This window comes from Sinocyclocheilus anshuiensis, unplaced genomic scaffold (assembly GCF_001515605.1).
Source record: "Sinocyclocheilus anshuiensis isolate Anshui unplaced genomic scaffold, SAMN03320099.WGS_v1.1 scaffold631, whole genome shotgun sequence".
Taxonomy (NCBI): Eukaryota; Metazoa; Chordata; class Actinopteri; order Cypriniformes; family Cyprinidae; genus Sinocyclocheilus; species Sinocyclocheilus anshuiensis.
In genome coordinates this window covers 1,142,203-1,154,486 of record NW_015548268.1, presented here as the reverse complement: position 1 = coordinate 1,154,486, position 12,284 = coordinate 1,142,203, and the positions used below count along the sequence as shown (strand labels likewise).

Below are 12,284 nucleotides of genomic sequence, written 5' to 3'. Positions count from 1 at the left end.
CTCAGAAAAAAAGGTACAAAAGCTGTCACTGGGGCGGTACCTTTTCAAAAGGCACACCTTTGTACCTAAAGAGTCCATATTGGTACCTTAAAGGTACAAAAGTTTACAAAAGGTACAAAAGTCAGTGACAGCTTTTGTACCTTTTTTTTCTGAGAGTGTACTGTATAGTGTCAAAAGAGCTCACATTCAAGTCTATATGATGCTAGAATAATGATAAACCACTAATTATTTGATGATGATTATTTTCAAGCTGCTGCTTCTTTTTTGGCATCATAATGTCAACAGAAATATTTGAAATGTATTAGGTTGTTTTTTAAGAACATGGGACAAATGCCTCACGATGATAGAATACGATAGGCCTTTCCATTATTCTGTAGTAAATGCTTAATCTCAGAAGTGATTACTTGATTGTTTCTGAGAACGCATCTTAACACCCCTGTGAACAACTGTGCACTGATCTGATTAGCTTAAGTAAGTGTGTAACATCAGAGGTATAATCAAATGAAACAGCCATCTTTAAGTAATTATGTAAGCAAACTGGTTCTTAACTGTTTAGAATAATTATAGATTTCAATGTTTGCTTTGCATCCAAAACACATTGTAATTCTCTTCATTTAACAGGGCTCTGAAGATTGACATTTTAGGGAAAGGACTGGAACTCTGGTTGGGAATGTCGTGGATTCTGAAGAGTTTTCCAGCACTGCTCTTATTGGTGTACTCGCACGCCACAGAGGACGATGATATTCGAGCGGGTATTGACAGTTTATTATCCCTTTGAGCGATGCATTTGATGTATTTAGAAGACTGAAAGTCAACTAAGAAATAGCCAATTCATAGTTTTAAATAGAATGTTGAATTATCAAATTATTTTTCTATGCACATCATTTTTTTAATTAATGTGCCCTCGTAATCTTTAATAAAAACATCTCCCACCCTCACAATAACTGTGCAATATTCCCTCCTATCCAGCAGCATGCCATTCGCATTACTTACATTTTTTTCTTGTTTGAGAAGCCATTTCAAATATAAGCCACAATAGAGGAGAGTTGATTGCAATTTGGGTTTCATGATGACTTTAAGGCTTTCAAAACCTAGTGAGGTGCCAACATAGGCAGCATTTGAAAGCATTATACTTGTGGTCCAAAACCGTAAAGGATGCAAAAGAGAGATATTTTTGGCTGGGTAGCTTGCATGCATTCTTCACGGAGAATCCAATCCTTTAATGCATTTCAATGAGCTTAGTAAAAAAAACCGATGAAAAATGGCAAACATATAAAGTGAAATGTTGGCAATATTAAAAAAAGTATTGTTAAAAATAGTTCACGCTTATTAAAAATTGTCTATTTTACAAATATTTGTGACATCTATGCTTTATTAAGTGTATTTGGCAATTTTAGCTTAGCAACATGCCAACTTCCAAGATGTAACCCCATATGCAAATGTAGTATATGTACATGAAATTTCCATATGACACATATTGAAGCAAAAACATATATGAAACCTATTAGAAACTGGAACAATTTCTCATATTAACATATCTATATCAAGCCCATAGAAATATGTATGTTTATGCATGTCTAAAACATTTAGACATTTATGTCCTGTATATCTAAAACCCGTCAATATATGTTGATATTATAGAAGTAAATATAAAAGTTAGACATGCAGATTGCATATATAAGTAAAATATATATTGTTGACATATATGCTACATATAATGTCATATAAAAATCATCATATTGATATTATTAACATAAATTTTACTATGGGGATTTTATATATGTTATAAACTTACTTACTTATGTCCATCTACCCAGAGAATGTACATATGTGAAAATTATCCATCGCCTTATTGGTAATATACAGTATATGGCAATATTGCTCTTGATATTACATTTCTGTATGGGATTGTATAAAGTACTTGTTGGGATTCTGTCAGTGTCAGTTACCTGTTTTCCATCGTTGCTTTCTTAAGATCATTGCAATTGGAAGTTTGTATTTGGCTTTTATTGTCAAAAAACAATTGTGAGTCTCCTATGACGAATACTGCGTGAATTTTGCAAGGACTTCTTGTCCATTTACATTCCAAATCATAGCACTCCATTATGCTTGTTAGTTGAATTCAGGAGGTTTAAATCTATATCTAAATTTGAAAAGTAACATTTTGTGCTCTATTGATGGATACTGTCACTCTCTGTGTGATATTTAGTTCTAGCCCAGTTCTTGTTCCCATTCTGTAGGCTGCAGCACTGCTGTGAATGACCTGGTCTACATCATGGACGGCTCCTGGAGTGTGGGAAGTGACGACTTTGAAACAGCCAAGCGCTGGCTAATCAGTGTCACCAGTGGCTTCGACGTGAGCTCGCACTACTCGCAGGTCGGCGTAGTACAATACAGTGACACCCCAAGGTTGGAGATCCCTCTCGGTCTCCACAAGACCACTCAAGATCTCATTAAAGCCATTGAGCACATCAGCTATTTAGGTGGCAACACGCAGACAGGCCGTGCCATCAAGTTTGCCGTGGACCACGTCTTTGCATCTTCGCAACGAAGTGAAGTGAAGAACCGCATTGCTGTGGTGGTGACTGATGGAAAGTCGCAGGACGATGTTATGGATGCTAGCGTGGAGTCACGAGCACAAGGGATTAAAGTGTTTGCGGTGGGCGTCGGGACGGAGATCACCACATCAGAGCTGGTGACCATCGCCAACAAGCCGGAGGGTGAATACGTGCTGTATGCGGAGGACTACACCAATATCGACCGTATCCGTGATGCTATGGAACAGAAGCTGTGTGAGGGTGAGATTCGCATGCGTGTGAGACATCCCATAAACATTTACCACATTAAAACTAGGTTTTGGCATTACCAGTCCACTCCTGGGCTTGCAGTTCTATCAGCATCTTAAAAGAAGAGTGAACCACCAAAGCACCACATGCACCATTCATGCCCAGTGACAGGGAAAGCCACAAAGCTCGTGGGCCAAACCAGCGGCATGATGCCATGGCAGGGAGGAAATGTAGGGGAGTGGTAACAGCAACCAGATGTGGCTTTGCCCACTGCTAACCACAAAGCAGCTGGCAGCTCTGGTTTGGACAGAGAGTTGTCACTAGTAGCAGGCGTGTAGTTTCTTCAACCGAAAGTAATTACAAACCTACACCTCAACGTTTGGCACAAAATGGGTCAGTGCAAGGTGTCAAAGGTACAAACATGGTACTCATGTAGGGAGGTATTTACAATTTTTTTTCAAACCTTTCCACATTTTCTAAACTTTGCCCACTTCTAAATATCTGTTTAGTCCCAGTATATCAAGTTACAATTTAATCGCGGTGCTTCTCCTTAAGTGATAAAAAGCAGTTGCAAATGTCTTACGAATTACACAATGTGCAACATTTTAAGTCTGGTTGCACTTTATTTAGACATTCTGTTGACTAAAGTAACACAGCAACTACATGTCAGAGTATTAGAGTATTAGTAGACTAGGGTTAGGATTATTAAAATATGGTAAAAAATAGTAAAATATTTATGGTTACTTTTTTATAAAATCGGACAAATTGATACGAAATCGCCAACACATAAAATAGTTACGTTTTCTCATGAGATTGAACCATAACACTAGTCAATACAGCATGTTTGCTATGTTTTATAAAACTATTTGACCGTTTTATGGGGGGAATAGACTGAAATTAAAACTGAAATGAATCACGTTGTGATTGTTTACAAGACATACGGTATGAAAACCAGTAGTGATCGATTTTCATCAATTGTCAAATCTGCCACATTAAATATGCGCAAGTAGAGATTTGAAAAAGCTAAAAAAGAGAAGGTTTTCCTGTGAACAAGCTTATTGTTTGGCTACAGAGGACTTTGACTATAGCATAGCAGACATATGGACTACTTTTGTGGTGCTTTTTTTTTTTTTTGGAGCAGGACATCTCTTAGTCTCTTTATACTTTAATTGAATGGAAAAGAGCAGGTCAGACTTTTTTCAAAATATCTTATTTTGCATTCCACGGAAGAAAGACAGTCAGTTTGAAGTGAGTAAATAATCACAGAATTTTCATGTTCAATCCTTTGGATTATTTTGGCACTTTTTGCTTTGAAATATGTGACCCTGGAGCACAAAACTAGTCATAAGGGTCAATTTTTTGAAATTTATATGTATACATCATCTGAAAGCTGAATACATAATCTTTCCAGTCTGGTTGCACTTTATTTAGACATTCTGTTGACTAAAGTAACACAGCAACTACATGTCAGAGTATTAGAGTATTAGTAGACTAGGGTTAGGATTATTAAAATATGGTAAAAAATAGTAAAATATTTATGGTTACTTTTTTATAAAATCGGACAAATTGATACGAAATCGCCAACACATAAAATAGTTACGTTTTCTCATGAGATTGAACCATAACACTAGTCAATACAGCATGTTTGCTATGTTTTATAAAACTATTTGACCGTTTTATGGGGGGAATAGACTGAAATTAAAACTGAAATGAATCACGTTGTGATTGTTTACAAGACATACGGTATGAAAACCAGTAGTGATCGATTTTCATCAATTGTCAAATCTGCCACATTAAATATGCGCAAGTAGAGATTTGAAAAAGCTAAAAAAGAGAAGGTTTTCCTGTGAACAAGCTTATTGTTTGGCTACAGAGGACTTTGACTATAGCATAGCAGACATATGGACTACTTTTGTGGTGCTTTTTTTTTTTTTTGGAGCAGGACATCTCTTAGTCTCTTTATACTTTAATTGAATGGAAAAGAGCAGGTCAGACTTTTTTCAAAATATCTTATTTTGCATTCCACGGAAGAAAGACAGTCAGTTTGAAGTGAGTAAATAATCACAGAATTTTCATGTTCAATCCTTTGGATTATTTTGGCACTTTTTGCTTTGAAATATGTGACCCTGGAGCACAAAACTAGTCATAAGGGTCAATTTTTTGAAATTTATATGTATACATCATCTGAAAGCTGAATACATAATCTTTCCATTGATGTATGGTTTGTTAGGATAGGACAATATTTGGCTGAGATACAACTATTTGAAAATCTGGAATCTGAGGGTGCAAAAAAATCTAAATATTGAGAAAATCATCTTTAAAGTTGTTCAAATGAAATTCTTAGCAATGCATATTCCTAATCAAAAATGAAGTTTTGATATATTTACGGTAGGAAATTTACTAAATATCTTCATGGAACATTATCTTTACTTAATATTCTAATGATTTTTGGCATAAAAGAAAAATCTATAATTTTGACCCATGCAATGTACTTTTGGCTATTGCTACAAATATACCCCAGCGACTTAAAGACTGGTTTTGCGCTCCAGGGTCTTAACCATTCCTGTGAATCAGCTGGGTTATCACATTTAGTGAGGTCACGTGACATATGGATTGAAATTAATGTGAGACAGCATTTAAAAAAATGAGTTTGCTTTTTTGAAAGCTTATGATGCACTGTGTGTGGTAATGTGTTTGAAATAACGACCATGTTCAATGTGTTCTCATGCAGAATCTGTTTGCCCCACACGTATTCCCGTGGCTTCCCGTGATGAGAAGGGCTTTGAGCTGATATTGGGCATGAAGATCCATCAGAAGGCTAAGAAGATACAGGGCTCATTAGTGTCAGAGGCAGCGTATCTGCTGGACAAGAGCACCGACATTACTGAAAACACCAGGTTGGTTTTAACCTAATCATAAATATTTAACATGTGTTTAATAATGCAATTATTGTTGATTCTGCAACTTTTTAATCACTTTTTAGAGCTCCCAAATAGGTATTATTTTATTAATTGATGTTTTGTATTGTGAAAATCTATTATATATTTATTCATCTGACTAATGCATGTTTTACATTTGCTTTAAAGGGAGATTTTTCCCGAAGGTCTTCCTCCCTCCTATGTGTTCGTGTCGACTCTGAGGCTGAAAGGGCCTTCAAGCAGGGAAAAGCTGGACCTGTGGAGGGTCCTGTCTAAAGACGGACAGATTCAGGCGGCTGTCACACTCAACGGACTGGACAAATCTGTCATCTTCACTTCCACAAACACGGTTAATGAGGGACAGATAGTTACTTTTGATGCACAAGGCATTGAGGCGAGTGAAATCTACCAGCAACTTATAGAACATTCTCCTTTTATATGCAAACTTCACAAGAGAAGCATTTGTCATTAATCATCCTTACACTAATGTAACAGATCTACTTAAACAGAAGTTTAACTGAGCCACACACCCGTTTAGACAGCAGAATGCAGAAATAAGCTGCTTTATGACACGATTCCTTTTAAAACTGTGACTTGGCTATATTTGTGTAGTCGCTGCAGTTTCCTGTTTAAAATCCCATGACACTTTTTCCACTAATGCTCCTCACTTATACACTTAATACATATTCTCAGAAATGTTTTCATCTTCTCTGTTCCATCAATTATCATCTTGTACCTGTTCCATGTCTTCTTTTGCTCTTAATGCCAAAGCCAAGTAGTCTCGTTTGCTGTTTTTCTTGCCAAGAGCCATTTTCCTCCATCACGACCCCTCATTCAGGCAGAACAGCTTGTTTTGGAAAATTGTCAGACTCTTGTGACATTTATGTCAAATGAAATTATTTTTTTGTGCGCACCTTTAGACGTTATTTATCTTTTCAATGCATCTTCAGTCAGCACAAACCCATTTCTCAAAGTCTGAAACGTCCCGCAGGCTCTTTTTGATGGAAGCTGGCACCAGCTGAAGGTTCTGGTTAGACCCAGACGTGTCTCCTGTTTTCTGGATGACCAGCAGATCCAGGATGAGGCTCTGGATGCTGTGGTGCCCATCTACATCAACGGGAAGACTCAGATCTCCAAACGCTCTGGCTCTGACGCTACACTTCCTGTTAGTAACTTCCTGTAGTATTGAACACTGGGATATTGCTGGTTTTTAAAGTGCGACGCGCATGGGTTGTAGTCATGTGCTGCTGTGGCTTAAAGAAACTACTGATGTTGTTCAATAATGACTGATATAGACATTTCGGCTCAATCATCTGTTAGGGTTAGAGAAACCTAAATGTGTTTGTTTTTCATTGATCTCCACAGACAGAAATCCAGAAACTGAGGCTTTACTGCGACCCACAGCAAAGCGAGAGAGAGACAGCATGTGAGATCTACTCTGTGGTAAGAAAACAAAACACAAGGCGCGACTTCTGACCAATAATTCCTTATTTAAAACTGAAAAAATCTGTTAAATATCTTGAATGAGCTTAATGTATACGCACCTTTTATAAAGGTCTCGATGTCCACCGGTACTAGAGCACAACAGACAAGCCATGAGCTCCAGTCTTGTTAAGCAATGACATGTTTCTGTAGATTTCCTTTAACAAATTAAGAAATGTCAAAAGAAGAAGAAGAAGAAGAAAAAAAAGAGCTCAGCTGTTCACTTTCATAAAGCTTTGTGAATGACATAATCAATTTTTCTTTCATATTGGAGCAAATGGGAACGCGAACATGATATTTATTGTAGCTTCTGTTGGCCATTATAGAAGTTTAACCAACTATGACGAATTCTGCTTCTGAGAAACCCAGAAACAGGTCCATTATTATCAATAACTTGTTTAGTATGTTAGATTTACTGCCATTGCTTATTTAATTGCATCACACACACACACACACACACACACACACACACACACACGCACTCCATTATGGAATGAGTAGTTCATTCTTTCATATATCATTGTCTTTCCTCCATAGTTTTCAAATGCTTTATTCTTGAATTAAATGTTGTAATGTTTTGATTCATCTCTAATTTGGCTGATTTGGTTCAATCCTCTTTATTAAAGAAATGCATAGCGCAAACATACTTTCAGAAGCAATGCTGCTTAAGAAACTTTACGACGTACTGCAAGCTAAAAGACTTGATTGAATCTACAACTCTGCAGACAGATCTTTGGACAAACTAACTGTTCTTATTCTCCTTGTTGTCTTACAGGATGATGAACGGGTAAGTTAGCGTTTGATTGTTACTCTCGTGAATTTACTGTCATTTGAAAGGATTTACGTGGTAGCAGTTTATGCCGGTCTTTCTAGTGTCCTCTGGATCGTGAGCCCACTAATGAGACTGAAGAGGCGTGCGACTGCAACCAAGGCCAGCCGGGACCTCCAGGACCGAGGGTCAGTCAGGATCTCCACTATCATTCCTGTTTAAATACATACAGTCGCTTATTTACAGCCAAAGTCTGATCTCAACAGGGTTTGCGTGGAGAGAAAGGAAGGGAAGGACCCCCGGGCCCAGATGGTAAGCCTGTGAGTAAAACCCCATATATTCAGGATATGAGTCTTTTTCAGGCCAATCTGTGTGAACTGTACGGTTCTGAAATGTGTGTTTTCTCAATAAAGGGACCCCCAGGTTCCAGAGGAGAGCCAGGAGATCCAGGTATACCTGGAGAGAAGGTGAGACGCTCTTATGGTTTGAAATCATTGCTACGATTTTGAATGCCGCAGATGTTCGGTTTCGTTTACTACAGTCAAACTGAAGCGCACGTGTGTTCAGCGTCTGCCGTCTCACTAAATGAGGACATAAACACATGAACAACATCTCCAGAACTGCTCTGAGAGTCACTTCATCAGCATTTGACTGTTTCATTTGAGAAAAACTATCCTCATATAATACACACAGAGAAACTTAAAGGTCTTCACAGCAACCTGTCAAAATAAAAGTTCGGTTTTAAGAAATTTGTAACAGAAATATATTACTATTGTACAGTAGAATGAAAATTTTTAATACATTTTCGTTAAATTGTAAAAGTTGTAAAAGCAATTAATTAGACATGATTTTTGATTACTAAAATGTAATTTAACCGGAAATTAAAAAAAAAAAATCCAGAAAAATTAAAACAGAAAAAACTGATTTCATAGGGCCCTACATTGCTGAGCATGTGGTTTTCTCTCTCTTGAAGAAAACGTTTCTTCTGTGTTTTTTGCTTTCCTCTCACTTAGGGTGACGTGGGTCCAGCAGGGCCGAGAGGCGATCCAGGACTTCAGGGTTTAAAAGTGAGTCTTTCATTGGGGTAATCGGGAAAAAACCCAACTTCACTTCACGCCTTTCCTCACAAAATAATCATCAGATGCTTTTAGATGCTCATTCTCAAATTTAGATGAAACAACCATTCGGCAGGAATAGTGCCTCTTCCCACTTTGGTGGAGCGTGATGTTCTCAATCTAGCTTCCTAATTACCAGCTTTTAGATGTAATTCAGTGAGCAGACTCTTTCATTTCCTTTACTGCGAGTCACATTCGGTGTATTTTATTTCCAGGGTGATCGAGGAGAGCAAGGGTTGCCAGGGAAACCGGGGCCGCCAGGACCCACGGTAAGAGCTGAAATAATTAGAGCCTCTTTCCAAGCCCTCAGCCAGGTCTGTGTGAACGACCGCTTCCCTGTGTAACCGGCTCAATGGCTCCTTTATAAGCGTTTGACAGAAGTGTGTAGAGAGAACACACAGAGCAAGCGGCGGACAATCGCCATCCAGCACACTGGCCAGAAATGCATTGGTTTTATACAAACAAAGTGCTTTAAACCAGACCGAGTAAGTGAAGAAGAGCCAAATACATTACTGGAGACAAACACAAAGACTTTAGGAAAATCTGCTTTTGTGTGCATTTACATGCACCGGTTATGCTTTAAAAGCCAACAACACCTGTGGTCACTTTCCTTTATCAGCGTAGAGTCATAAACAGCTTAAGCATAAGACAATCAACTAGATTGCTGTGATTTTCTTGAGTTGCCATCATTGGTTTGCATGTAAACGGGTAAAACACTTTATTTAAAAAAAACGTTTGTTTGGTGTGCATGTAAACATGCTCTTTGTCTTTTTGTTTCAGGGAGCATCAAAACCAAACATTGGTACAGTTGGATTGCCAGGAAAAAAGGTAATAATATTTATTAATAATATAATATTTCAATAATATTTCAATTCAAAGCACATCATAAATTAGTGCCAAGCTTAATTCTCATTGTTAAATTAAATGGTCATTGTTATAATTAAATTAAATTGTAAAGTGCATAAATCATGGTAATAGTTGTTGTACTTTTAATTCTTTTTTATTCAAATAAGATACTATCGCTTTACACTTTTTTCACTGAACTGCAATAATTTAGTTTACTGTATTTCAAATAGTAAAATTATTGCAAATCGTTATTTTTATTTTAAATGTTATTTTTAATGCAGTTATATGAAAATGGGTAATGCAATGGGAATCACCATTTAGAATAATGGAAAATTACTCTAAAAGTACTTAAAGGGACAGTCCACCCAAAAATGAAATTTCTGCTAAAAAGGAGTCAATAGAAACAAAAACTGTTTGGTTACCAACAATCTTCAAAATAGAATAAAGAGAGGGTGAGGCTGGACTATCCATTTAAATGTCTTTAAATTATCCAATTAATTATTTCTGTTTTATTTATTTATTTGTAAATTACCATGCACTACTATAAAGAAATAAGCAGTGAAAAGGCCTTATTCATAAACTGTAAGCTGTCATGACAAGAATGATGATAATAAACTTGACATTTTTAAACAGGGAGAGCAGGGGGGGGAAGGAGAACAAGGAGCTCCTGGAGAGCCTGGTCCAATGGTAATGTACTGTGATGTTATATGACAACACAAGATGTGCCAGAAATTATTTTTGTCCAGACGATGTCCTCTAAGAATTTGTCATTCATTTGCTCTGTTACTTAAAACACAAAAGCAGATATAAAGATATGATACAATGCAGTGCTGCGATGATGAACCATCCTGTTCAGATTCTTCACTGTAATTAAGATGCAGCCATATTCTTTAAAAATGTGCACAGAATTGGAGATTAAAACACGTGTCCATATTTATAACTTCACATGCACAACCAAATACACAGTAAAGAGCACGAGAAGTACTGTTCAGTTTCAGACCATCTTCTTACTGAACATAATCTGTCTTGAGCTGCTGTGATCCGATGTTTCTGAGAAACTCCTGTGTTTCTTCAGGGGAAACCAGGACTCGCTGGAAATGACGGAGCAGCCGGCGCTGCTGGAGCAAAGGTCAGTCAATCTAGAAAGTATTTTAACTGCATGCAATGGTGTAAAGAAACATAAACGTCTGTAATGTCACTCAGATTGCTATATAATAGTAATTTCCCATCAGCTCATGTCTTGAGACACTGGGACACTTGTGTGTGAAGAGTCAACTCATCGTTACTGTCAAAGGCTTTCCAGGTTGATTGAATTCATAATCATGTGATTAATACACAGATATTTATAGGTCGACAGAGAGTAAAGACATCTGTCAGGCGTGGAAGTTAGGAGAGGTTAGCCATTAATTACATTTATAGTGTAAGTGTGGAACTACCAACCCAGTCTCATAAAAATATGTACCTCAGGGTACTTTTCTGCAACACTGTTTTTATGCACCTTACTGCACGTTTCGCCGCAGTTTCAAAGAGAAATGTCCACTGAGTGGCGCTAAAACACGGGTTCAATACGTGAACCCTGGCACATTTTTATTACGTTGATATAGGTACGTATTGCTGTGTTTTTATTACGTTGCTTCAGGTACGTATTGCGGCAGTTCAGAATTCAAATATCCGGGGACTGTTGCTAAAAGTTAATGCTCTACCGTGTTGGAAATATGCATTCTGTAAATGTGTGTGAAAAGGAATAAAAGGTGTCGGAGTTTTACTGCCTCTAGTGTTAATTTCTTTTGGAAACTGCAGTGATATGTACTTATTGGTACGTATTTCACGTCTCGCGAAAATGTGCCCCCGGGTACGGTTTTGCCATGAGACCAGGTTGCGAACTACTGTCACGTTCAGTTCCCTTTCAAGGGAACTTCGAACTGCGTCCTCTAGGGGTCGCTATGGGGAACGCCTTCAGTGTGACCGGTGTCTGAAGCATACATCTAAAAACGACAATAACATTGGCCCACGACAGCCTATGACGTCATTACCCTGCGCGATCACAGTATAAAAGGGCGCCAGGAACACACGTCATCCTCTTCTTCGTCTTCACTGACCGTTTGTTTATGTTAGTGTTAAGCTAAACATGACTAGGAGTGCATGTTTCTGGTCAGGTATGCTCTGATACCTGCAGTTTCATTCATTGCTTATTTCTTGTGAGTGATAAGCATGAATTGAACGAGCTCGTTTCACGAGGAGGCGGCTTGTGCTCATTGTGATGCATTCGCGGAACTACTGAGGGGGATGTGAGTATTTCACCATTTACCTGAGTTTGTAGATAGCGTTTGCATGAGTGCGTTTGCCTCTCGCGGGAATAGAGATGCAT

At 37.8% G+C, this 12,284-nt stretch overlaps 1 protein-coding gene across 1 annotated transcript in view; it reads left to right on the top strand.

Annotated features, from left to right (window-relative positions):
- Positions 1-670: 670 nt before the first annotated feature.
- The window catches only part of LOC107655680 (collagen alpha-1(XXI) chain-like), a 45,574-nt gene continuing 33,960 nt past the window's right edge, over positions 671-12,284 (top strand). The window contains exons 1-15 of the mRNA XM_016443249.1: positions 671-752; positions 2,241-2,798; positions 5,518-5,683; positions 5,873-6,098; positions 6,696-6,869; positions 7,070-7,147; positions 7,962-7,973; positions 8,060-8,143; positions 8,222-8,275; positions 8,369-8,422; positions 8,969-9,022; positions 9,286-9,339; positions 9,851-9,898; positions 10,550-10,603; positions 10,992-11,045. Of these exons, the coding sequence (XP_016298735.1) occupies positions 671-752; positions 2,241-2,798; positions 5,518-5,683; positions 5,873-6,098; positions 6,696-6,869; positions 7,070-7,147; positions 7,962-7,973; positions 8,060-8,143; positions 8,222-8,275; positions 8,369-8,422; positions 8,969-9,022; positions 9,286-9,339; positions 9,851-9,898; positions 10,550-10,603; positions 10,992-11,045 (1,752 nt within the window). The remainder of the gene's footprint in view (positions 753-2,240; positions 2,799-5,517; positions 5,684-5,872; positions 6,099-6,695; positions 6,870-7,069; positions 7,148-7,961; positions 7,974-8,059; positions 8,144-8,221; positions 8,276-8,368; positions 8,423-8,968; positions 9,023-9,285; positions 9,340-9,850; positions 9,899-10,549; positions 10,604-10,991; positions 11,046-12,284) is intronic.